Source organism: Molothrus aeneus, chromosome 6, assembly GCF_037042795.1.
Source record: "Molothrus aeneus isolate 106 chromosome 6, BPBGC_Maene_1.0, whole genome shotgun sequence".
NCBI classification, from domain to species: Eukaryota; Metazoa; Chordata; class Aves; order Passeriformes; family Icteridae; genus Molothrus; species Molothrus aeneus.
This window is the reverse complement of record NC_089651.1, coordinates 55049179-55076632: the sequence shown is the minus strand read 5'-3', so window position 1 is coordinate 55076632 and position 27454 is coordinate 55049179. Positions and strand designations below refer to the sequence as shown.

General features: G+C 44.6%; 1 protein-coding gene across 1 annotated transcript in view; it reads left to right on the top strand.

Annotated features, from left to right (window-relative positions):
* Positions 1-3917: 3917 nt before the first annotated feature.
* The window catches only part of JAG2 (jagged canonical Notch ligand 2), a 68712-nt gene continuing 45175 nt past the window's right edge, over positions 3918-27454 (top strand). Inside the window, exons 1-2 of the mRNA XM_066552433.1 lie at positions 3918-4262; positions 4546-4869. Coding sequence (XP_066408530.1) covers positions 3918-4262; positions 4546-4869 — 669 coding nt within the window. The remainder of the gene's footprint in view (positions 4263-4545; positions 4870-27454) is intronic.

Genomic DNA, 27454 nt, shown 5'->3' with positions numbered 1-27454 from the left:
CCTCCAGGGATATTGTATGCAAATTATTTAATGAGCATACTTCCAAAGGATTTGCATGCAGGCATAACCTTAGCACAAGTGCAGGTCTAGAGCACAAAAGCTAAAATCCTGGCCCAGAGGGCTGGGAAGGAGGAGGTGTGGGATGCTGGGACTCCACCCTGCTTGGGGCTGGCAGTGAGTGCATCCCTCCCCTGCCAGAGGGACTGATGTTCTCCAGTCCTGTCCCCTGTGTAGGATGAGTAACTGCTGGCTGTTAAAGTCAAACTTGAGTTTTCTCAGCCTTATTTTCACCCCTCTGTCATGCACAGCCCCTGGTTCCCACTTGCTACCATCATCAGGAGTTGCCAGAGAAAAGGAGCAAAGGAACAGCAATGGGAGGATATTTATGCTTTTTTAATCTGGATCTTGGCAGCCCTTGTTTTGATGAGGAGGGAGCAAAAGAACAGCACCTCAAAGCTCGTGCTCAACACAGGGAAATTTATATCAACTCCCCCTGAGCACTAGGCAGGTGCCTGCACGCATGGACTGCATGGACAGCCCCGTGACCCAACACAAAGGCACAGGGACCCTTCTCTGGGGAAGGTGAGGGGACAATGACCCCGCAGAGGGGAAGGAAAGGCCTTGGCCTCCCCCACTGGCAAAAGGATGGCTGCTGGCACGGGCGCAGCCAGATGCAGGATGGCCGAGGGAGGCGGCGGGTTGGGTGACAGCAGCCTGGGCTGCAGGTGTGTGTGTAAGAGGAGACGCTTGCACTTGGCAGCCCCGGGAGCATGCAGCTGATTGGGAATGAGTTATGGAGCCAGCCGCCTCCTGCAGGCTCACTCACAGTGGGGAAAGCCAGTCCTGGAGCTGTCCTGCAGCAGGAGGAGCAGAGCAGCCCAGAGCCCGGGAAATGCTGGAGGAAAAGGGGCAAATCCTGCCACTGCACTCCTGGAGTTTGGTGGCCTGCTGGAAGTGACCAAGGCACCGAACTTCATCTCTCTCCAAAAGCTAGAAGGAGGCAGCCCCAGTGGGAAGGGAGGGACAGTTCCAGAGGCTGGAGTGCCCTCCTCCAGGGCTGGTCACACACTGGTCATTTGATGCACATTCTCCAAGCTGCAAGGGATGTCTCCTCCTAACCGTTCTCAGCATTCACCACCAGATCTGGCCACCAGGCTTTTTTAAAAGCTCAAAGTTCAATGGCTAATAAATATTCTTGCTGCATTACCTGAAAATAAATCACTATCTTTACATAACTGCAATGAAACTGCTTTCCATACCTGAAGGAGAATAGAGTGAAACTCCACAGCACTCAAAAAATAATAACCACAGCAAGAGAACTAAGGAGTTCAGGCTGAAAACGGGGCTGCAGCACCAAGAAGAATAAAATGAAAATTTCCCCAAGCAGAGAGAATGGCCGGAAATAGCTGCACCTTCCCTCTCTGCTCCTGTGAAGTCAGGTTACAGTGAGAAAAGGAATTTTAAAATGGCACCAGAGTTTCTGAGTACTGTGGAATATTTACAAAGGCAAAACCAAAGCAAAAAAAAGTGCACACAGTGTGCTCAAGGTAACAAAGAAATTCTGTGATACAGCAGGTAACCGAGCTTGGCTCTGTAGAGACTGAGCATATGCTGTAACTACTGGATCATCTTTCTTCTGTATTACATTTGCTTAGCTTGGTGATAAAAATATATGTCTTCCTCCACAGGCATATTGACCACATAGTGCTGAAGGTAGATTGTGAGGTTTTATGTTTGTTTATCATGATACATGCAAACAAAATACCTGTCTTGCAAAATATTTTGGCTGCCATCCACCACAAAATAATCTTTAGGTAGAAAGCTCATCTAAGAAACTCCTTCTTTTCAGCCACCAGAAAGAGTAATTAAAAAACTAAAAAGCATTTGCCCATCCATTTGGAAGCCAGCGAGCAGCTCAGCTGGGCAAAGAACATGGCTTGATGGAGTTTCTGATTAACAAAATGCAGCAACTTTAATAGGAGACTTCAACCCAGCATAACAACCCTCCCTCAGCTCTCCCCACTTTCCCCCTGCCGCCTTCTAAAAGTGGTTATCCCAGAGGTTATCTTAAACCAAAAAAATGCTTGAATGCAGTTATCTTGGGAGGCACAGTTTCAAAGAGAGGACACATAAAATAATTAAAAGCAATATTCACCGCTCCACTTCAGAGAGCTCCTGTTTGAGCTGCAGAGAGATGAGAGGGAAAGTAAGGGATGCTTCCTAGAGAGCAAGTAAGGTGAACCAGGACAGCAGAGGGGTAGGCTCAGGACAGTGGGGAAGATAGGAAACTGGAGCAGATTGTCACCAAGTGGGAGACGTGGTGGGGAAGGAGAAGCAGGTCTGTAGGTGGGGAAGCAGGAAAGCAAGGGGAGCGGGGCGGACAAGAGGATTTTGGAGAGCGGCTAGCCAGCTGGCACACACATAGCAGCTGCTGCTGTGTCAGCCTAGGAGAGTAGCTGCAGCTGCACGCTGGCCATGAATAGCAGAGGAGCAGCGTGCCGGCTGGCTGCTGGAGGGATGGGGGCAGTGGGGCGCTGAAAAGGCAGGGGGAGGCTCTCTGAAAGCTTTTCTGCACGGGCAACTTGACAGCCCTTTGATTTCTGAGCTGTTTGTTCTCCAATTGTCCACTCCAGTGGATGATCAGTACGAAAGAGTTAAACGGGGAGAGGGAGAGAAACAGTAGGAAAACTTAGGTCCTAAATGCAGATCTGCAGGGCTTTGATACTGTATCCATAGCATGCCGTTGTTTGTACGTATAGCTTTCATAGTTGTCAGCGGGGATCAAAATCACAGGGTGCTTAAACTAAAGGAGAAATCTCCTCGCAGTTACCCTCATATTGCTTGAGCCACCACTGGAGGAGGACATGATCCAGCACTTGGCCATCTGTTCTGTGCGCCGCACATGTCACTCTGCAAGCCCTCCCGTGTGAGCTCCTGCGGGGCTGTGGGTTCACACACCCTTTGTGCCTCCCCACGAGGGTGGGTGCGCACACCCCGTGCGCTGTGCCACAGCCATATGTGGTTCTACACAGCTGTGGGTGCGTGCACCCCACACACTCCTCTGGGGCGGTGGGTGTCGGCAGCCCCAGTGTTCCTCTGGATCCACGGGTGGGTGTGTCCACCGCACACACTCCTCCACAGCTGCGGCTGCACACACCGTGCGTGTTCTTTCACTGGCATGGATGATCCCATGCTCTGTTCTCCTCCATGGCTACATCTGCACATACCATGCACCTACATCCCTGGAGGCACAACCAACCATTGCCATCGTCCATGACTGAGTGCACACTGCTCCTACACAGCTGTAGGTGATCCCCCCAGAGCACTCCTGCACAGCTGTAGGTGATCTCCCCTGGGCACCCCTGCACAGCTGTAGGTGATCTCCCCCGGGCACCCTTCTACAGCTGTAGGTGATCTCTGCTTGAGCACTGCTTTAGAGCTATCTGTGATCCCACCCTGAGCAACTCCCGCACAGCTGTAGGCAATTCCCCCCAAGCACTCCTGCACAGAAGTACCAATTCCTGCATTATTGGGGTACTCCCACCCCAAGCATTCCCTGACTGCATGTGCCCTTCCATGGCTTTCTGCACACTCCCTGGGCAGTTCTACACGAGCGTGGGCGCACACATCGCCTGCTCTCTCACAAGCAGAGGCGCACCCACCCTACTCCTCCTCTACGCATGCCGTGGCTATTCCTCCAACACCGTGGGCTGGGTGTCCACCCCCCACCCGCGGCTGTCCCGCATCTCTCATCCCCCTCCAGCACCTGGCGGACCCCGCTGCGGTCAGTGCAGGGCGGAGCGAGAGCCGCCCGCCGCCCTTTAAGAGCCGCGGCGGGAGCGGTGCTGGCCCCACCCGCCGGCCGCGGGGCCGGGCCGTCCCCCTCATTAATATGAAGGCGGCGGCCGCGGCGGCGAATGGGTAATGAAGCTGTCACTCCGGCACCTACTTGTTGGGTGTCCGCGGAGCCGAGGCGCACAGAGGGCGAGCGGAGCCCGCGGGAGGGGAGCGGCGGCGGAGCGCTCCGGGCGGCCCCGCCGGCAGCCCATGCCCTGCGCCCCCCGGCGCGCTGCGGGCGGCTCCCCCACCGCCCATGCCGCGAGCGGCCGCCGGTCCGTGGCCGGTGGGCTCGGCGGGCTCCTCTGAGGCGGCGGCGCGGAGCAGCAGCGGGAGCAGGAGGCATGCGGGGCGCCGGCTGGCCGAGCCGGGTCCCCCGCGCCGCCGCGCTCGGCCTGGCGCTGCTCCTCGCCTCCTGCGTGCAGGTAGGGACGGGGCGCGGGGGGCTGCGCTCCGGCCGCGGGGCGCCGCGGCTGCCTTCTCCCTGCTCCCTTTGCACCTCGCTCGTTTCTTATTTGTGTTTATGCCTATAGTGCTGTGTGCGTGTATGTATATATATGTACGCGTATGTATATTGCCGTGGCGGGGTTAAACCCGCAGCCGGCGAAAGTTGTCGTGGGGAGCCGGGGACCCGCAGCACCGCGCTGCTGGTGCTGCCCCCGGCCGCGGTAGTAACGAGGCTGTCTCCTCTTCGGTTTTTATTTTTAGGTGTCCCGGTCCACGGGCTATTTCGAGCTGCAGCTTAACTCGGTGCGGAATGTAAACGGCGAGTTGTTCAATGGGGAATGCTGCGATGGCATGAAAAGCCCCGAGAACCTGGACTGCTCTCGGGACGAGTGCGACACTTACGTGAAAGTCTGCCTCAAGGAATATCAGGCCAAGATCACCCCGGTCGGACCCTGCAACTACGGATTCGGATCTACCCCCGTTCTCGGTGGAAATATTTTCTATTTGAACAGCAACAAATACTCCCACCAAGGCAGAACTCCCGAGACGGGCAGGATTGTTATTCCTTTCCAGTTCGCGTGGCCGGTAGGTTTTTAATCGCGCTCTCGTTATCAGCCCTTTTTTGTGTGGCGTTCCCCCGCGTCCGCTCCCGTCGGTGCCGCTCCCGCTCCCCCGTTATTGAGCGGGGCCAGCTGCCGGGGCGCTGCCTTGGGCGCGGCCGCCGCTTCCCGGGGCTGCGGGGCACGGCCGGCGGCGCGGGGAGCGGGGGCGGCTGCGCGGCGGGAGCCACCGCGGGCGGTGGGCGCTGCGGGAGCTCCGGGCTGGCTGCGGGAAGAGCCGTGTCCGGTGGTGGCCGGGCCCGGAGAGGCTGGAGGCAGGAAAATCACAATAACGGGGAGAGCCCCCGCGTCCCCGCCCGCATCGGAGCCCGACGGCGCGGCCGCGGCGCGCCGGGCTCGGTGCGGGGCTGCGCCGGCAGGGGGCGCTGGCGGCGGGCGCAGCGCGCGGGGCGGGGGCGGGGCGGGGCGCGCGCCGGGGGGTCCCAGCACCTGCGCGGGGCGGGGCCCCCGCACCTGGGCCGGGCCCGCGGCCCCGGCACCGCCCGGGCCGAGCCCGCCTCGAACCCCGACACCGCCGGTGTGCCTGAGGGGCTCGGTGTGCCCGCCTGTGCGGGACCCCGCGGCCGCCCCCGCTCCGCCCTGCCTTCCGCTCCGCGGCTCGGGGCTTTCAGCGTGTCGCCCCCGCAGCAGCGCGCTGTCGCCTCAGGCCGCGCCGCCTCGGGTGCCGCACGCAGAACGATGTGGGCTGCCGGGGACCTGAGGCACCGAACAGTGTGGGCTGGAAGGGACCTTAGGGGGCCGGCTGGTGCGGGTCGGAAGGGACCTCCGGGACCGTCTCGTTCCAGCCCCGCTGCCGTACGCAGGGACAGCTTCCGCTAGCCCGGGGTGCTCAAAGCCCCGTCCAGCCTGGCTTTGAACGCCTTTAGGGGACGGGGCATCAGGGGGGCTGCTGCAGGCAGTGCTGGTGTTGTCCTTGGAGCCTGCGTGCATCCTCCTGCTTTTGGGGGAGCTGGGTGCGGACAGCGCCCGGCGCTGGGAGCGGCCGCAGGGAGGGAGGCAGGGAAGGCTGGGCTCCCTGCCCGGCTGCAGGCAGGTAGGATCCTGCAGGGAGTTTCACAGCTGTTGCCCTCAGCCCGTCCAAGTGGGCCACGGGGTGGAAGCTGGCAAGTTGCGAGGCGCTGAGGAATGGGGATGGTGCAGTGCCCCGGCTCGGTGGGGAGATGCGTATCGGCAGCCTCGGTACCTGCGGGTTGCGTTTGGCACCCGGTGACTAACAGATGAAATGGCCCTTGCTGACCTCTCAGACTGTAGCTGGCGGGATCTCACTTACTTAAAGAATGCCTGCTAGGAATGGTTAGGGACAAAAACGCTTCAATTGCATTTCAAGCTAAAGGAAGCCAGTCTACATAAATCATTTCACTTTCTGTGCTACCAGGGACCCTCCAACCTCTGATGCTCATGCCCCGCAATTTTAGGACTGACTGAGTTTGCTGCAGTTAAATGTTTAAAAATAAAGGAGGTAGAACTGATAAATTTTTCCATGCAGAGGTACTTAAGTTCTGGTTGCCAGGTTGGGGTGTTTTGATGGCCTTTGTTGGTCCTGTGCCCTCTTGAACTTGGAAATGTTCCTGTTAATGGGTATAGTCGATGCTATAAACCCAGGGCATTTAGAACTGTGTTCTTAAGTTATAAGATCAAAGAGAAAATTAGGATTCTTTCTCCTCTTTATTGGCCGTTTAATACAGACTTGATGAAATTGTAAACTCTTCAGCAGGAGATTTCAGTAACGTTAGCACCTCAAACTTTGTATGTTATCTGCATGAGGAAGTAAAGGTAATTTAACTCAGGCTTTTATTTTGCCAGTTTCTAGTATTGCTACTTGAAACACAAGGAGAGTTTGATAATCCTTGCACTGCAGGTCCCTAAGCCCAGCCTTCTTTGAATTTTTCTCTGTTGGAATAAGCACATTCTTACCTTGCAGCTGCCGGATATTGTCCTGTGCTCACCTAGTCCCAAGTAAGGCCTGTTTGACCTGCCTCTTGCAGGTGAATTAACTCAGTGTCTCCAGCCCACACTGCCCTGTCTGCTGCTGTTTCTTGTACTGTTGGCTCCAGCATTTAGAGGGAATTGAAATACTCAAGGTATTTCTTTTTTCCACCATTTTTTTCCCTGCAGCTGTTGCAGAGTGGGCTGTAATTTACTTAAACAGTGCCACTGCAGTCTAGTGGGTGGTTAGCTGATTTTTGGACGGTTTACTGAATACTCTCCCAGCCCACCCTGGGTTCTAAAAATAAGCTGTGGAGTAGTTTTACTTACAACAGTCTGTGGATACACCTATGGAAAGAAGTCCCTGCTGTATGTTGTAGTTAGATCTTGAGCTCTGTGTTCAGTCTCTTGATGGGGAACACAGCATCTTTGTCATAAGCTGTGTAGGCTTTGCAAGGAGAGGCTTAATTGTAGTGCTGGTTTATCACGAGGGGGTTTTGAAGTAGATTGAGTTCCTGGGTTAGGTTTCAACTCTCTGGGGTAATTTCTAAATTACTCTCAAATAATATTCTTTTTCTATTCAAGTTTGCAACTGAGGAACAACAATATGGGCATAGTCTTTTCCTATGAATTTTATTTTTGCTGTACAACAGTAATTAAGTTACTGTTTCTTTAATATGATGGGAAGGAGCAAGAGTAAAGAGCATTGGAAATTGTGTCCTTCACTTATGAAACAAATTTGCTTTGGTGTTGGCAGTGAGAAGAGGATTTATTTCAGGAGCTCTAGCTTGAATTTTTAAACTCCATGGTAAGGAAAACCAACATGAGTATTTGCAGAGTTTTTGGTGAACCTCACCTGAATGGTAACTCCCTCACTTAGAGTTACAATACTGTAATGCAGTATTGTATAAATTGCTCAGGGTGGGAGGGAGTTTCTTAAAGTATGTGAGATACTACAGTGTCCCAAGCTAGCAGTAGCTGTAAAGCAAGTAATTTCTTGAAGAGTGATTTGTTTTGTTTTACTGATTTTCCTTTTTAATTTCATGAGGTAAAATCTTTCAGTTTGGACAACTGTCTCTTCTATAAAGTTGCAGTACCAGAGTTCAGCGACTTCCAGTGTTTGAAACAGTGTCAGTTATCCAGCTTATTCCTATTTCCTGTCCCTTTTTTTTTAATATCATTAGTCTGATCTCTGATTTGCAAGAGGGAGCTTGGGATACTGCCAGAAAGTTCTTAAAATTGCTACCTTGGGATACATCATCCACAGATATCTGGCAGTGGGAGAGGATGAGGAACAGCTAGAACAATACAGCTGTCTTCTTCACCCACCTACCTCACATTTTTTTCTTTGCCTCCTGCTGTAAAACTTGAAGCTTAATGCTTGTTTGCGATTGTTAACAAACAAATGATGCAATTAAAATTTATGTGCAACTTTAAAACAAAGAAGACAGAAGAATTCAAGTAGCTTTGAAGTTGATTCTGATCAGTTACAGTTTAGGCGTGTTAGTCTTGAGTATTTTTTTTTCCCCTAGCACAAAGCTGTTTGTTCAGACACTGAAGCTTCACAAATACCTGGCACATTAATATTTATCAGTAGCCATTGGCAGAATTTTAGATTTGGGGTTAATTGAAGGTTGCTTCTGAAGATGATGTTTTAAAGTTGGTTGTTCTGTGGGATGGGTTACGTGGAACCATTTCTTGTACTCCTTTGCAAGATGCCATGAAATGGAGTTGTGTGTGGTTTCTCCCTCCACCCTTTTCTTTCCCTCAGGGAATTCAGAGTTTTTCCTGTACCGTAAATGTTGGTATGGCATCCATGACTTCAGTTAATTAGTCATATAGAGGAATTGTTCTGACTAGTTGAGGATGCTGAAATCATGTGTTGCAGTATGCATCATTGGCTCCTCTCAGCCCCTCTGTTTTTGAGATCCTGCTGTGACTGACAGCACACCCATGGGCACTGTATACTCTGAACTCCCCAGGTCCACTTCAGTGTTCAGGGTCTTGGAGATAAGCAGAAACAAGCATTTTCACCTCTCCTTTTCCTTGGTGCTTAGCTAGGACTCTGTAACCAATCTGAAGGAGAAATGGTAGAGGTTCAGGCAGCAAATTGCTTGGATAAAGGGTGCCTTCCCTGCTAGGATTAGGCAACTAATTGATTTTTTTAATTTTTTAGGCACTTAGTGTTTCTTCCTATTTAGAGTGTGACAGTAGCACCACTCTGTAACCTTCTGAAGTAATGTTAACTCTCAGGTAGATAAAAAAATGTCAATTTTAAAGTCCAGGCTGTGAGTTTCATCTGTGTGCAGTCCATGTGTAGATCTTATCCAAATACCTGGAGGGATTCAGTCTTGATCTAAAACATACACAGGAGTGTGAACCATCAAATATGTAAAGCTGTTGAGAGGATAGCTTGGCTGCAGCAGTAAATGTTAAATTTCTTAGAAAGCAACCTGCCCCTTCCCCTGCCAAAACCTGAGCAGGAATACTTGACCTTGCAGCTTTTATTGCTTAATGGGTACAGCATTCTGCCTGGCACTTTCTCATGTTGTCTGGTTAACTGTAGGACTCTGCATCAAGCTCTCCCAGTGCTTTTAATTTGAGAGATGAAGGTGGTTAAGACATCTAGCCTTCAAGCTCATTATCTGGGATCCTTGGTGCCTCTAGGGAACCAGATAGCCTGGCTGTAGGAAATGCTATTGTCTATTTTTGTTTGGCTGGTAGACCCACAGTTGGTCTACCTCCTGTCTCAACACAGCCATCAGTGCTCTCTGATCAGGATCTTGAGGCTTTGTAATGAAAATATCCTGGATTAGATTACTCTCTGCTCCTGATAGAGTAAACATGCATCCTGTCATCTTGGATGACAACCCATCGGGACAGATGTGCTTAAATTAGGCAGGTTAAAGTTAGGCCATTTAGCACTGGAAAAACTTGTGCATGGCTGTACCAGAGGAACAGTAGGTATGTTTTTTCTTGTGAAAAAGATTACAATCAGGAGAGACACACTGCAAGCTTTACCTGTAATTAGTTGTTCTTTGCTCCATTAAAACTCCTTCTTTAGGAAACTGCTTGCAAAAGCACAGTTCCAAGCAAGACCTGAGGGCAGGGAGTAAGAAGTGAGAGCAAGTGTGAAATGTGAAAGCAAAGCAAGCAAATGTGAAATTCACCTGGTTGTGATGGGCTGTGATGTACATGCATCACACCTGGTTAGCTCAGGAAATCAGGATGGAAAAAATAATCTAGTTGGTAGCTGTATATTCATGATCTATGTAAATGTTTAATGTCTTTTTTACCAGTAGCCTTTTTTCCCCAGGTGGAAGGCTTTGCTTTGACTTTCCCTCCCCAAACTTGGTGCATGCTTCCTACCGCTGCCTGGTGGGCTTGTCAGCAGACCCTGGGCCTCCTGTGGAACTGCCACACCAAAATATTTCATATTTTGCCAAAACACCTGCAGTCCTTGTGCTCATAAAGCCTTCCCCTGCTTGTTGCAAATCATGAGCAAATACACTGTGAATCAGAAAACATGGATCCATGTTTCCTTTGGGGAGGTAGATCATGGAATTTATATGCTTTCACCTGCTCAGTACTGCATTTGCCTTGAAGCCTTTTTGATCAGAAACAAAAGGTTGAGGAAATGGTTTATTATAAAAATGATATCCCTTTGGTCTCAAGTGACACAAATGCAAAAGGTAGTTTTCAGGTTTTGTTTTGCTCTTTCTTAAAAGAAGATAATGGGATGATGTTTTAGAGAGTGACTTCAGCAATGCTGGGAAGTGACAACTCTGGTTGATTTCAATAGCAGCTGCAGGTGTCACCTCTAAAAAAGAACCAAGGCCTTAATGGTGACCACTTCAGAACCACTCTTTGAAAAAGGGATTTATTATTGGCATGCTGTGTGTGCCAGCAACTATTTGCAGCTTGCCCAGAATAGAAAGTCTAAAGACTTAAGTTTCATGTAACTATAGGAAATCTGTCTTCTAATTTTAAGCAGAAGTGCTCTTTGCACTCTTAATCTTTCATGCATTCATGTCACTAAATCTAGAATTTCTTATGTCTTTGAAATAAATATGCCTCAAAGGACAGTATTCTGCTAACTATTTAAACTTTATACCTTGAAATTCTGGGGGTTTTTTGAATGTCACAGAGATGGTCAGATAGTAAAGAACACTTCTATTTATACTCCTTGAAAGTTTCCTTAAATAAACATGTGCTTATTTATTGGAAACACTGAGGCTGAAGTCAAAACTTGCAGACGGAGTCCCTCACCTCCCAGCCACTGACAGTGTGCTTGTACACCTCTTGTCAGCTTTCTAATCTTTATTCCAGAAGGTGCTCCAGGCAGCCTATCTGTGAAATGCTACACTCCTAGCCACACAGCTGGTGTGGGCATTAAATCTTTGACTGAAAATGGAATAGGTATTAAAGTAGTCAGGATTACTCTTACACGAGAGGATGTGAGGTAGAAGCAGAGCATGTTTGATTCACTGCAGTGCAGTACAGGCTTTGTGTCTGGGCTGTTTAAAGATGTTCCAAATGCTGTTTTCTCAATTTAAAAAAATCTGCATAGGAAAGGTTTGCTAGAGACATGACCAGTTGTAGCTTTAACCTTTAAACAGTCGGGTTTATCTTGAACGTAGTTGGGGTGAAATTATAATTGGTTTATGTTACATCAGACCTGTGATATTTGGCCTAATTAGACTGTGTTCCCCCTGTATTTTAGGTGTTTTGAGTGATCCTGTGAGGCTCAAGTGTGAGTGTAGATGTTGAGAGGCTCTGTGTGGCAGAAGCTGCCCTCTGTGTTTGAGGCCACTGCTTGTATTTCTTTTGCAAATGCAGCTTGCTTTGGGAACTATTGCAGGTTTGCTGTTTTTCAGTACAAAAGCTGCAAAAAATTATTAAGCTTTTATCAAACAATTAATAATGTGGAACAACTATGTTTTCTGAATTTAGAAAATGCCAGAAATGGTCTCGTGAATTTTTAGTATATTTGTTAATATGTATTTCTGTCACAAAGCTTTTCTTGTATGAAGGGGGATTTGAGACAGATGTGTAAGGTAAATAATTTTGTTTTTTAACTTTGAAAATTACTTTTGTCCCCTGTGGCCAGCTCTGTTGAGTAATGCCTTTGAGTCATTTCATGTAGGTGAGATGAGTGGAATTCATCTTTTTTTGTATAGTCTGACTCCTTTGCTTGCTTTTCCTCTAGGTGTTGCTTTGTGTTGGCTCTGAAATACATGCTATGGGTGCACTTTAAAAACTACCCTAAGTTCATAAAGCAGCTATGATCACATTGGATACTTAGTCATCTGCAGAAGCTTTAGGTTACTGTGTGCCAGAAAGCTTCCCTCCCTGCTCTTCTGAAAACAGGCCCAGTGTTTTGTCAACTCTCTGTGGGCCCTGCTTGTTGCCTGCTCTCTTTCAGAGCTGCTCAACCTGAGGAGGAGACATCATCAGAAAGTGACCCTGCCTTTTCTGCCAGCACACCCATTTGCTCTCCCTTGTTCCTCTGCAGTTCTAGCTCAGTAATTCTCTCATCTGGAAGGAGCTTGAGAGCATCAGCTGGGAAGGAGAGAGGCTGCTTCAAGGAGTGAGGAATAAGGATATACTGGCAGTGCTCTCACTCCTTGATGCTTATTCATTTGCTTACCTGAAGGAGAGTTGCTGCTGTTCCTTGGCAGTAATTCCACCATTCCCTCCCTCTCCTGCACTGTGCTAAACCTCTGATGGGCTTTTTGCTAGAAATCTGCTCTGGCTTTGGTCAGTGGGTGTCTAAAACGGGTCAATCTCCGGTCAGAGGTGACTGCTGGAGGCATGTGCTGTGTCCATTCAGTGCTTTGGTGCTGTTCACAGGAGCAGGAGGTGTAGCCTGACCTCCCCACCCTGGCCCTGCTCCCAGGGCTGGGGGATGAACCAGTGTGGGTTGGTGAGAGCGTCTCTGCCTGTTCGTGTTAGACACCACTGACCTCCTGCCCCTGGTGGGGCCCCCTGGGAGCTGCTCCTTCCCCTCTGTGCACCTGAGCAGACCTGTTGGGAGGGACACAACTGGGGAGAGAGTGCTGTGATGGCTGTGGTGTAGAACACCTCGAGTCAGGGAGGGGTGGCCATCCCTGATGTAACCAGTCTTTGGTGCCTTTGCTTACTGTACAGGAAAAAATAGTCTGTATAAATGATTGAGTGCTGTTTTCAGCAATCTCTCATGTGCCCATTGATACTGCAGACAAGCAGCAATGCTAGACTAGGACTGAACAGATGAGTTTATTTTTTGATTACTCCAATGCTTTTGCTTTTTTTAAAATTTTTTTCCTGGTCTGATGGCCAGACTCTGCTTGCAGGTAGTTAATTTTAGAAGTCCAGTGTATGCAACATAGTAGACACATTTCAGTATCACCAAAGACTTAAATTCTATTTAGCTCTGAGAGAAATGCTTGCTATTTACCTGAAATGTCACTACCACTGTTTTTAATATTAACCAGTTTTCCTGTTATTATATTTGGGGAATGATTTACAGTAATAAAATGTAGTTTAAGAGTTGTACTATACGTTATGCACATTTGTTAAACCATTCCTAAGGGTTTTCTTCATAGTTGTAGCTAGCATTTAATTTGTATATAAAGGAGAAAAATGAAATATTTATTTTATTATGACTGTTTCAGATGCTAAATAAAGTGTAAAAATCATATTTAACATGAGGATCTTCTCATAACAACAACTCTGAATCATGTAGTAAGCCTGGATTTTATCTGTGGTTGCAATGACTGTTTGCTTCTCAGTATAAAGCTACATTAGATGGAAGGGACAAGGCATTTCAAGGCTAAATGACAATCTTAGTCTTACTTGATTAGAGCTTGCAGAGGTTGCTAAGAAACAGCCTAATAGTCCTTGAGTAACCAATTATATGCCCCTAGGACAGATGCACAGGTGCTCATTCTCTGAATTTGGTTTTTTTTTTTTTTTGGTTGGGTTTAAATTTTTAAATCTGAGATAAGGCTGGAGTATTAGTACACAAACTGCAATCTGTTTACATCCTGCTTTGGACTTGAAAGTCCTGATTATATATATCTTGCTCCCAGCAGGATGTGCTCTGGTGGGCTTTGTTTAGTATGTTACAATTTGATTATTATTGTTACAGTGCTTCTTCTAGTTCCACATAGTCCACTGTGTCTCTAGTCTCTCCAGTACTTTCTAGTACTGTGAACATACTATCTTAAATAACTTTAAGCATATAATGTTCAAACTGGATAAATTTTACATTTTCAGACTCTTAGTGAATCTTAATACTGATGCAGTATCCTATGGTAGGTAGAAAAATATTCTTACCCCTTCATGCAACTTGGAGAGAATTATTGTATGAGCTAACAGTTAACTAAAGCATCAAATAGGGTTCTTTCCTTTTTTTTCTTGCTTTTTTTTCTTTTTCCTGAATATGTATGATGCTGTTTATAGCATTGCAAAGTTCAACAGTCTACTTTGCAGAGACAGAATCTACACTTTTAGTGTAATAGGTCCTGGATTCCAGCTGGAGAACTTAAGATCTAATTAGGGAACTTGTTCATACTTGGAAGACTTGATTGACATATGCTTTAAGCAGTAAGTTGAGAAATATTTAAATAGCTTAATTATTGATCTTCAGTTAATTTACTGAAGTAGAAGCTTTTTAGAGTGTGCAATTTTTGATACTATTTAGTGTTCTTCCTACTGACTGAGGACAATTTTAACAGCACTTGTCTGGTAACCTATGCTACTGCTTAATAGTTTTAGCTGCTGTTCCTTTCTTCTTTTTTTTTTTTAATAGTGGTGATTTTGACAGTTCTGACTCTCTTATGGTACAATGTCATGATTTTCCTTGTATCACAGCATGGAATTTTTACTGTAACTGGGCACATGTAATCAGCAAAGTCTAAAAGTCAGACCATGCTTACTTAGACTGTTAAGGGCAGGTATATCCATTTGCTGCCCCTCAGTGTGATTGGTTTTTGTGCATCACAATGACCTGATAGCACCCCTGTGTTGGTTATAAACTGTTGTTGAAATCATGTGTTTATATATAGGCCCAGAATATTTTAGTGTTGTGTTTGGCTGTTGGGTACCTTTGTAGAACAGTATTTTTCCATGATTCATCCACACGTATTGGTGCTTTCTCCTGTCAGAAAGTGAGGAAGGGAAGGAAGTGGGGAAAATGAAGTGTTTGGACTTGCACAGACATGTAAGGTGTTGGCTGTCAGATATTTAGTGCTCCTGCAGTGCCTTCTGATGTTTGCTGTTCAGCTGTGATAACTTCAGGGTTGTGGGGAAATGACCAAGCTATAAACCACAAATCTCTTGTTCTGGAAGAGGTGAAGGTAAAGTGGTTGCCCAAACCCAGCTGGTGGCAATTCTTCAGAGGTTAATTTCCAGAATTCAGATTCCCTTTATCTAAGACTGTGTGTCCTGGACTTGGACTGAGGGCTGTCAGAATGTTAATTGTCACAGGCTCAGGCAGAAGTACAAACTGTTGTGTATCACCAGAGCTTCTCAAGCTGCTCGTATCTACTCACAGATCACTGCAAATGTAAGGTAAACAAAATAAGCTTTGGCTGGAAAGATAGTCTTGGCTTGTGGCAGCTTGCTACCAGTGATAATTTGTTTGTCCCTAAGCCATTAGGATGGATTTTAAAGATTTGGTACTCAGTGAATCTTCAGCTTGCCAAGGAATGTGGAGAAAGTTGGAACAGCAGGGAGTCAGTGGCAAATGAAGTGCTGAAACTGTAAAGTAGTCACTGGGACATATTTTTGATTTATGGCTCCAGCTTTGGACTTAAAAAATTACTGTGACTTTTTTTAATGTTGGCCTACTTTCCATGGCTTTGTTGTGTTCTCTATTGATACCCATGCTTATGAGGAAAGCTATAACATTGTTACCCACCAGAGGAGCAACTGGGGGTCAGCAATGAAATAAATTTGAAGACTTGCTGACATAATCTCCCTTTCATAGCTTCTAGATCCATGTTAGTGGGAGAAGGGGAAAAAATAGACAAGTGTTCTGAATTTACATGCTTAGAGTAAATTTGTAGGGCCTGTGCTTATTTTCAAAGGCTGCTTCATGTACTTTTCTATCATTGTTACAAAGTTTTCCTTCCAAAGGTGTTCCCATTTGTGGTTTTTGTCTGATTTATAATAGCATAAAGCTATATCAGATCCCCTCCAGTTTACATGAATCTGGAAGACATGATTGGCTATTGAAGTTCTGATGCTGCTTTGTTGGGATTGATCATGTCTTGGTTGTTGTATATTCAAATAGCTTGGAATGATGGGCTACATATGCTATTTTATGCTGTGTTTCTTTGCTGCTGTAAGCAATTAATTTTTAATAGTAATTAAATCCAGTATAGTGGTTGGTGCTGCAAATGTGATAAAGATTTACTGTAGCCACAAAGGACTGTTCAGAAGATTCAGTCCTGCTGCTGGGATATGATTGAAGCATTTGTTTCAGGGATGTGTTTATGAACTTAGTTTTTTCACAGCTAAACTCTGGCTCTACCTTGTATATTTAACTGTGTGCATAATCCCTGCTTAATCCTTTATTCAAGTTCCTTGTGTGTGTTGATCTACATGAAAGAACTTGCACCCACTCTTGGAATGGTGACTCTTATTTTTCTGCTCAACTTATTCCTGTAAATTTACAGAGAACTAAAATAAGGTGTTTTATTTCTGATTGCTTCCCTGCCAGCCTCTTTAGCATGTGCAGAAGTTGAAAACGTCTGAGCTGGTGTTTTGCTGGGGGCTGAAATGAAGGACAGCTTAGGTGTGTTGTCCCTTTCTTTTGCATTAATGACACTTCTGTTCCTAGCCATGAGCAGTTCTACACTGTTTGGTAAGCCTCTTGTGGAAATGTGAAGTTCAAATTGACTGAAGCTGTTGTGTGACTCAGTGTAGCAATAAAACAGAGACAAACAGAACCACAATATTAGTGTTTCTTATTGTTGAGAAGGTTTGTGGTGATACCTCTGCTCAGAACCAAAGCCATGGGAGGAAGAGAATGGATTTTGTTTAGAGTTGCATGAGGATTTGAGCCACCAGCTCACAGCCATCACTGTGGCTGGTGGAGTCTTTGTTTCATGTCCCCTTTCAGCTGTGGCTGCTGCTGCCCAAGGAGCTCTGGAGGTGACTCAGTTGGGTAGGACTGACGAGGGAATTGAGGAGGACTTAGAAAAACAGTGCCACAATCTCTGCTCCCTTGGGAACAGCGGTTGAGTGTGGGCCTCTCCTCTTCCAAAGGCAAGGCATCTAGAGCTCATTAGCTGGAATTGGTTTTGTGGGCATTTGCTTTTTCAAAAATGAAGGGAAAGATTGCAGTGCTATTAGCAGCTGACATTATTTAAAAGGGTTAAGATTAAAACATTACTCTGTCTTCCTGGGGTCTTTGCATACCTAGAACTTGGGGGCATATCTGTTTTTTTTATATATTTGCTTACCTTCTTAGTATGCATATTTCCAATACAAAAGAGAGTGCATGCAGGTGTTCTGTGTTTAGAACAATAATTAAAGTATGTTATTACATAGTTAGTTTAATTCCCTCTTGACTTCAAGTTGAAATTATAATGATGCATGGCTTCAAGTGCCCAGAGGACACTAATATCCATGCCACATGGAGTGCAGAGGGGAGGGGAAGAGCAGTATTAATTACTAGTTCATCTTTGAATTCTAAATATTAGCATAAAACAAGTCCTGCACTAACCATTAGTGGGTCTTCATGGTTGTTACATACACTTCAAAAGAGACAATCTAGCTATGCTTTCATTAATGCAACAAGAAAGTGTGTGTATAATGGGCTTAATTTATCTTGGACTTCTTCCAAAACTTTAGGAAAAGAGTAGGACGTGGATACTTGGTTAATATCAAGTTTGTCTGAAACAGTTCAAAGGTGGTAGCAAGGCTGAAAGCTTCCTCTTAAATCTAATAGAGTGATGTTCAGAGGGTCCCCAAGTGTCTGCCTGGTACTGTTCTTGTACATGTCTCTTTATCTAAAAGTCTTTTTTCTTTGTTCCCTAATTTCATCAATACTTTCTTCTGTTCTTTGCTATTGGATTAACTGGGTGGGTTTCTGGAAACTCCCAGTGCCAGCTCCAGCTGTGGTGGAAAGGACTGAAGCATACTAGCTGTGAAGTCATGAAAGTATCTTAAGATGTAGCTGATTATTTTCTGTAACATAATGATTGGGCAAAATGTGTGTTGATACTTAATCCTGTGATCCTCTATCTAAACCAGTGGATTCTGATTTTTTTTTTTTTTAGTCCACTAAAACTCGATACTAGCAAACATCTACTGGAATTGCCACTCTGATGCTGCATGTAATTTCTGATTTAATTTCATTTCTAATCTCAAAAATCAACACCTTGTGTTCTCCCTGAATAGGATGGAAGGCTGTTATTTAAGGTTCAAATATGTTTTCAGGATTGATGCACGTGGAGTTAATTTCATTTTCCTTTCTGCTGCTTTTGCTTTACAACTCTCAAAAAGAGAAATGCAACTGGGGGATGTTAACTAGGCTCTCCTGTTTGAGAGAGGGGCAGAATACAAACTGTGGTATTTGTTTGACAGTTATCAAGTAGGCTACTAGGATGTTGTCTCTTCCTTTTATATGGTTGTAGTGTTCCACGCCCCATCCTATTGCTCTTAAAATAGTGTTGGTAATTGGCTGGCTTCTCTCTAATTTCTTCTAAGGTGTAGAAGAATATCTTGCTAATGCTATTTTATATTCCAATATACTTTTAAGAAACCTCACTGGGACAGGCACAGTAACACCCATATCAAAGGATACCCAAATATTTGTGAACTTTTAATCACACTACACAAAGGTTTAGTGAACATAGATATCTTGGGTAAATTAGCAGAGGAGTGCTGTGCCTTTAGGAAGAATGACTAATGATTCTTCTATAACTGTTTTGTATTCTGTACTCATCATTAGCCCTTATCAACTACTTGAAACAAAGCAAAGTGATGAGGAGGGTGGTTTGACTGTTTTCAGGTGGATTTTACCTTGTGTATGTGTTATTCTTCTCTATGGTGTTGATTTTTCTTTCCCAGTGGCAATGTATAAACAGAGCATTGCTGCCGGGGCTGGGACAAGTTCTCCTTTTTTGAGGCTGTTTTCCACATGCCTAAAGCTTTTATGGGATGCTAGACTTCTGCCCAGCAGATCTGAGGATCAGCTCCAAGATGCTTTTGCCATGTTTTTTGTTGGAGGTTGGAATAGAATTGGTGAGTTGGGCTTCCTTTCCTTACCTGGGAGAAAAGCAGTTTCACAGAGCTTTCAAAGGCTATTGAGTTTCTGCAAGTTTTTTCCAGGACTTGTTGGAGACCTGCAGGAGAAGGTCTTATGTGCTTACTGACAAAAACTTAAAAGGCATTTTTTTTCCTTACTGGGGAGTGTGAAAAAGTTCAAATGAAAAACATTACCAGCAGTTGGTTACCTGTATATAGGTTTGGCTCCTGAAGACCTGTGATGTCTTGATTCCTGCTTCTCTACTCCTGTTTACTTTGGTCTAAAATGTGTTTCCTTAGGCCACTAAAGATTCTGATCTCTGCTCAAATTCCAAATTTGTGTTGTCTGAGGCCTGGGCTGAGCTTGTTAGCATCTCCCGGGCACAAAGATATTGAGGCCCACCCAAATGGCTAAATGATGTATCTACTGTTTCCATTTATCAGGAGTACTTCAGGGGTCCAAGCAGAGTATCTAGAAACATCTTTTGGAAATCTAGCTAATTAATCTGGTTTGCTCTGAAGAGACTGGTTCTTCCAGTGGTTTGTCTGGGATCTTGTGTAATGACAAGGATTCCATGGGTGATTTTAAGTTGTGTTTTATGGAGAGTAGTGTTGCATTTGGGGTGGTTCAATCAAGTAAGGGAAGTCCTGTAGCAAGTCTGTGAGTGTTTTTTACTTTTTATTCCCTTTCAAGTCCTAACAATTTTAACTGTTATTTCCAGACTGTCACAGATGCTCTTGCCTTCACAGCTTCTGTGCCAGTCATGCTAAACTAATCTTTGCCTTTCCTATTCTATTCTGTTCTTCCCTTAATTCTCCCTGGAGAATAAAGATGCTGTTTTGTTCCTTAGGCTGGTTCCTGAGTGGCTGAGAGGCCCAGCTTTTAATGGGGGAAGTATTTCTTGCTTACTCTTCAGCTGGTATGGAATAACATGTGTGGCTGGTGTGACACTTGGCTCAGTGACACACGTAGACAGTGCAGAATCACTTTCTCAGTGGAGGAAGGTTAATTAGGAATAGCACTAGCCTTCATCTGTGCCACATGGAAGCCAGTAGGGGGTTGGTTTTGGCTAGTGTAAATAGAATAGCTAAAGTTTGGAGAGGAATTGTGAAATTATTTCAGTTATTTTTCTGTGTAAACCTTGGTTTACCAGTCTTCTCCAAAACAAGTGGTGTCCTTTTTTTCTTATAGTTAAACCAGGATTTTTGTCACAAATGCACTGATGAATTTTTGTGTGAAAAATTGCTATGAAATCATTAAGCTTTCTATTTCACTTGACACTTGTCAATCTTCTTCTAGTGCAGTAAGTGCTTGCTGTATTTGAGCATTTCTGTTGTCTTGCCTTGAATGACAGTATGTTCTGCTTTGTGTCACCTGACTTAATCACTATTAAAAGGCTGTCTGGATTACCTTTTCCTCAGGGGAAGTTTCAGAAGCCTACAGTCTTCTAAACCTTTATTCTAAATAATAAGATCTCCCAGTTAGTAGATTTAGCTCAGCTTGTCTTTTTTATCTGAACAGAATTTGTTGCATTCACTGCAACAGGTACCTGACTGAATAGCATGCATGGGTTGGTGATTTCTGCATTTGTTCTATTTCGTGTGACATTTCAGTGTTGCAGAAAGGAGAATCTTGATTAGATTTTTCAATTATGTCTTCTTCTATCATGGTTTTCAATCCAAGATAAAATTATAAATTTGAATTAGAATTGTGCTTTGTTTCTCCTGACTTCCTTTTCTTCCTCAAACACTGCTTGGTCAAAATTTTGTTTATCCTGGGATGGATGGTAATGGCTCAGGCAGGTGTGCAAGATTCCACAGTTGTCATTGTTTTATTAATTTTAACACTGTCTTGTTTTAATGTCAGCCATCAGAAAAAGTGAAATGCTTGCTTCAAAACCACACCTGTACTGGAACTGGAGTTCAGGAAATTTTAAAAATGTTCATAGGAGGCTAAGAGCAAGAATGTAGAAAACTGCTTGTCATTGTCCCTAGCTTTGTTTTCAACCTGAGAGCCTCTAGAAGCAGTTGTGGTTGGTCTCTCCAAAGTATTTGTGCCAGTTTGCCCACAAAACTCTTAAAACCACTTTTCCCTTGGGCCACCTTTGTAGCGTTTTTGCCAAGTTCTGCCTAAAATGCCATCTTCTCTGACTTCATCTCTTCTGGCCATGACTGCTGTTAGCTTCCCTTCTTACCTTTTAGTTCTTGCCAAGACCATGGAAATAGATTATCTACTCCTGACCCATCCCCAGGGCCTGCTGAAGCATTTAGCCTTCTGTCACATACTCCTGTTGTGTCTTTTCCAGGCTGAGGAGTTTTGGCCAATTCTTTCATTTTTCTCATGGAAATAACTTGATTCTTTGATCCTTCTTCCATTTCTCTGGACCTTTGATTTCTACAGTCCTCCTCCTGGAAGATTTTTGTTTTTCTCTAACTTCTTTTCCTATCCAGGGTGCTCTTTTCAACAGACTTCTAAATATTAAGTAGTCAAGACATGGAAAAGAGTGGGAGGCAGATCTCTTTCTGTGATCAAAGAACTTGTGTTGAGTTTGTGAAGGGAACTCGCTTAGCTGGGAGAAGCTGCATGGCTTTGGTGGATTGAAGGAGTAGCTGGTTATGGTTATCAAAAGATCTGTTTAGTGAAACCTTGCTTATCAGTGCACATTTGCACAGAAGAACAAGGTCACAGGTGTCATTAACCCAGGGTTGTGATGGGCTTTATGAAAATTAGTTTACATTCAACAAGGTTGGAAGTTAAGTGAGATTTGCAATGCTGTACTCCTACTACAGCAGAATTCAACAAAGAATTCTGAATGCTACCAGGGAAAGCGATAAGAATAAGAAGTTGTTTAAAGACCACCTAGAATGTCATTGTTCTAGTAACTAGAATAAAGTTACTGGTCATTCATCTAAGATGAAATTGATTATTTTTTCATAAGCATTAAACTTGCTTATTCAGTTGGGAAAAAAATAATCTTTCGTCCTTGATGGATTGATTAGTTTTATGAGCCAATACTTTTGTTGAGACTTGTGTCACAGAGGAGGTGCCTAGAAATGGCATGGGCAGAAGGCATTTGCAGTAAAACAGAAGTGTTTCAAGAAAACTGACAACTTATAGCATCAATTGCTATTAAACATTGATATTCTTGTTTCTTGCTGGAAAATATCAAGAAAGGCAAGTTATAATGAGAGTTCTGAGTAGCTGAATTTTAACTGATTTTTTTTTTGTTGTTCTGAAAGTATATGGAAAACAGATGATTTCTAAGTCAATCCTATGGTGTTTGCTGAAATTTAAGTGGCCACAGTTGGCAGCTCGGACTTCATAGTTGGAACTTAATCTCCCTGAACACAGCAGAGATGTGTACATGCTGGAATCAGGGGAAGGGGGATGGATAGGGTGGGGATGAACAGCAGACAGCTATAAAAAGCAGAGGCAAGCATTGCTGCTGTTCCCTTGGACTAGCATTACTGCTATGTGTGTAATGGTGAAAGGCACTGCTTTAAAATAGGGAGGGGCTCTTCCAGGAGCTGAAAGAAGTCAGCAGATGAGCTCTTCTTCAGATGAAATCCTCCTGTGACTGCTGCCTGGTCACATCTCCTGCGGGTTTTTTCAATGAGAAGCTGATTACTTGTTTCTGGTGCTGTGAAAACTGTTCTTGGGGTGCCTGTTTCCTTTTTCCTCAGGGATGCTGCTGCCCTGGCTGCAGCAGCTGACAGGTGCTGTCAGAGGTCAGGGCCAGTGCTGAACCAAATGTGCCATCTCTGATTTGCCATTTGTCACAAGGTTGACTTGGTTGAGATGTGCTTTGAGTTTCTGTCTAGGGTGCTAAATTACAAGAAAGTTGTGGAGTCTTTATTCCCATGGTTTAGCTTCCCATATGCAGATGGATCTCCTGAGGGCTCTCACTTTGCTTTTATGTGGTCTGAGGTGACTGTATTAATGACCTGCCTTGAGGAGCTCCAGTCTGTCATGGCATTTTGGGCTTTTGTGAATATGGTTCTGTTTCCTACAGGCAATAGTCAACGCTAGTATTTAACTTGTGATGATTTTAAGAGCTCCACAGCCAAAATGTTTGCTGTTCCTTGATATATAAAGACCCCTTCACACTGTGAAACTCCTGCTGCGGAAGGATCAGAGTATCTTCTGAAGATCTTACTACAAATGTGTTCTCTGGTAAGATATGTCAGGATCCTGGTGGTTTGATCACCCTGGAGAGAAGCACACTGCTCCTGTTTTGTAAAACACTAGGGACTGCCAAATAGGTGTTGTAATACCCCTTTGAGTCCCTCCTTCAAGTTGTTTTATCTTTCAGATGCATGCAGCTGGTTGTTGATAGGATTACCTCCACCTAGTTGCTGGGTAATTTTCTTTACCTGAAGTGAGTCTCTACCTGGGTGTTAAATTTGATCTATTAACTCCAGGACTGACTCTTATTCACCTGTTGTTTTTATTTGTGCTCTTTTTGCAATGAAATTATCTTAATAGTCTAGATTTCCCTCTGCCACCCCCACATGCACACACACATACACACTCCTCCAGCTTAGGTTTTGCTTAGTTTGGTGGAGGAGTGGAATGAGTGTTCAGACTCATGTAGGAGGAGATATCAGCCTGTTGTCTGTTAACCATGGCAAAAAATAGCCCCTCTCACCCCTCCCTGGTTTTGCAGACTTCCTAAAGATTGTCAGGTGGGGCTAATTCACAAAGAGCTCCCCTCACACAACAGTAGGGCTCCGGAGTTTGTAAACATCATCTTGCTTTTGTGACTGGGCCAAGAGGAGTATAACTGAAGTAATTGCTCTCAAACAGAAAACTTGAACTTGCTCAACTGCTTTCTGCTATCTGCTGCTGATGTTTGCAGGACTCTAACCCAGCTTTCCATTCCTAATAAGATGGGGTTGTTTGGCCCTGGTTTCCAACGGGAAGATTTAGGACTCACTATGCTTACTCCTTAAATGAAAAATGAAGATGTAAAGGATGGTCAGCTTTCTGATTTTGGATGGTGACTGGTCTCTGAATTCAGCAGAGAAGCTTCTTGCATGCAAGTGGCTGAAATATCCTTCAAGATTCAGAAAAAGCTCTCCTCCCTGTCCCTGCCCCCAATCCCCATGCTCCCCCCCCAAATGGGGATGGTTTACTCCTTCAGTAAAGGTCCCTATTATGGCTTTATAATGTCTGTTTCTAAAAGATAAACCTGCAGCCCTTAAACTTGTATTCACTGTGAGTCCTAGACCTTCTCAGAATCTTTCTTCATTTTTTTCCTTATTCACTTTCCACCTCTGGGTTATTCATGAGGAAGTTGTACGAACTTGCTGCAGAGTTCCTGGGGAAGGAAATGGAATATGCTTGCCTTGAAGTCAGCTTTTTCCATGGCAAGCAGACTGCCTGGGGGAGGGGGAGAGGTGCTGAAACAAAAAAAGAGGGGGGAAAGCCCCCAGACCTGTGCTTGTCTCACTTGGCTCAAAGTTTCTTATGAAAGCAAGTGTGAGAATTGACTGTGCTGATCAAGACTTGGTGGACTTGGCTGTGAGAAATATTGGTGGTGGCTTGTTCCAGAAGTTACAAAAATTAACCTGCAGTAAAACTAGTGATATGCTATGCAGTGTTTGGACATTTGAAAGGTTTGAGTACACATGTTTCCTGTGCTTGATTGAGGTTTGAAAAGAAACAGTATTTACTGGAGATGACACCCTGCATTTGCTGTGTGACTGTAGAACAGGAAGATAAGGTGGGCTTGGGATTTGCTTAGGAGCAACACTTTTTTCTGCTTCATAACTGATTCTTAAAACATTTTTCTGTGTAGACAATCCAATCAGTCCTTTGATTCATGTGAAGTTAATAACTTTTTGCCTGTTAGCATAAAAGTCACAATAGAATGTTATTGATGCGGAAAACTTCAAGTATTGATTTCAGCTCACGCTTCACCTTTGGCATTTTTCAGACTGTGGGTTGGAGACTCTTAAGTTCTATACCTGACTGAAAATGCTGTCATCAGATTGATCATCTCTCTTGGGATGAAAATTCTGACATGACTGGTTTGCCAGAAAAAAACCCCTACCTTTTGAATGTTGATTTGCAGATACCAAGGCGATAGTAACAGTTCATGAAAAGACAGTGCCAAACCAATATTACAGGTCTTGTTTCCCCCCTCCCCAGAAAGGAGGTCTCTGGGATAGTATGGGGAGTGTTTTGTTTAGTGTAAACAGAGGAATAATGCTTTGAAGTTGCTTGTGTCAACACCAATCCTGAGGAAAAAAAAACACAACTGAGGCAGCATCACCAGGATCAACAGACTTAATTTGTATCTTTCCAAGCTACTTGGCATATCTGTTTAGTTAACTCCTACGAAGTGCCTCTTGCATAAGCTGTGCTCTTCTGCAGAAGTGCACTGATGTTTTTCTGCCTTGTAGCCTTTAACATCTTCTGAGTTTTGATGTGATGAGCACAAATGATGATGTTGTGTGTTTAATTCTTTCAAAAAATCACCAGAGTCAGTAGAATCAAGTCTGTTTCCAGTGCTGTATGTTCCATACCCCATCCCCTCCCCCTCAAATCTGTGCCATGGTCACTTTAACAATATTTTCTAAATATTTTGCTAGTACTGGTTGAAATGAACAACAGATAATACTTCACAAAGCTTTTTGTAGAGATCAGAGCAGACTGGAATATACATGTCCTGCTGTTCTATTAGCCTAAAGCAAGAGTTGTGTGCAAGTTAAAGCAGAAGGTGTGGTGGTGTGTGTGTGTGTGTATTATGTGTCAGGCTTATGATTTTGGGACATTTTTAGGATACTTGTGGAGTGGGTTTTTTTTGTTAGATTTATGCATGGACTTGAGCATACTTACATCAACAGTCTCTGTGGAGAACATGTTCTTAAATAACTTTCAAGCGAGTCTGTTCATATTAAAGATACATCAAAAAGCCAAGACACTGCTGGATGATGTGAGGGGTTAAATATTTGCTGTATAGGTACTCCTTGGGTTCTGGACAAGAACTAAATTAATGCAAGTTCAGTTGCTGATTTCTGTAAGCACAATTTAAGAAAGATGTCAGGTGTCAATGTCTCTGCTATAGAGGAGTTACTTGCAGCTGGTGTCAGTGGATGTGGTGGTTAGTTTGTGTTAAGACTTTCTTTAGAAGAGTGCAGATGTGACTAATGTCAGCTGATGGTAGAGTTTTCATAAAATGAGTATGGCCAGTGTGAAGCTGAAAATATGCTTTAAAATTTATATGAATTAGTGTTATTAAACTTCAGTTCTTACTCTGGTTATTAGGTAAGGTTACACTCAGGGTGAGTATATGGATGTTAAAATTTCCACTAATAAATAATTTTGGTAGTAAAATTGAGCCATAACTGGGAAGCTCTCAGTGCCACATATTATGAACATATTTAGTAACACAGATGCTTTTTTGCAAGTTTTCAGCTGTCATTTTACAGTGAAGTGCAAAATTCAAAGACATGTAAGCAGATCTAGTGCAAGACTTGGTACATGTGGTAGTGGGAAGACTGGGTTTTTTGAACAAGTGTGTTAAGGACCATTTTTCTCTTTTGAGGTGTAGTAGTTATGTGATGATCCATTGCACTACCACAGGGAGGAATTCCTCTTTCAAGTTATTGGCCAGCTGGAGATGAGGAAGGGTGACAGGTTGGGTTGGTAACCTTGACTATCTTCTCTAGAGGTAAAATAGCCATAAAAATAAGTTTTACAGTTGCATTCTTGCTGTGTCTGTTTGGGGCTTTTAATGGGTGACTGTGTAACTCAGAAGAGCAGAAACTGCACAACTGAGAACTGTCCCAGCTGAAACTGACAGTCCAGTAAATACACATTTGTCTATCAGTACTGTGTAATGTCATTTGATTAACATCCCTAATCTCCTGCAAGTGTGACTGCAAGCCTTCCTGAAAGGTTACACTCCAAATGCTTGCTCATGTGTGAACAGCCAAGTGCCAGCCTGGTCACCCATAAAAGTAGACACAGGGAAGTGAAAGGATTTAAAAGGCTTTGTCTTGTCTTTGCTGTGTAGGTTCTTTAAACTCATTACAGGTGGGCTGTGGTTCTTGACCTGAGGGAGGATGGTCAAAGCAAATGCTGGGGACCAGGCCTGTGGGAACTGGGGCTTGCAAAGCCACGAGGAGGCAGCATGAGCTGTGTGGGCTCCTCCACATTTTGGAGGAGCAGCTTTGCACCAGAGCCATAGCTGCTCATAATGTGCTATTAAGTTTTTATAAGATCGTAAAGCAGTTTTTCTGCTTTACGATCTTATAAAAAAGTATTTTCTGCTCCAGAGACTATGCCAACTTAGACGTGAGGTTTGCCACCAGAGCTGTGGGATTTCTTGTCTTAAGCATCTTAAAATGCTTATTTATCCTGATTCACACTA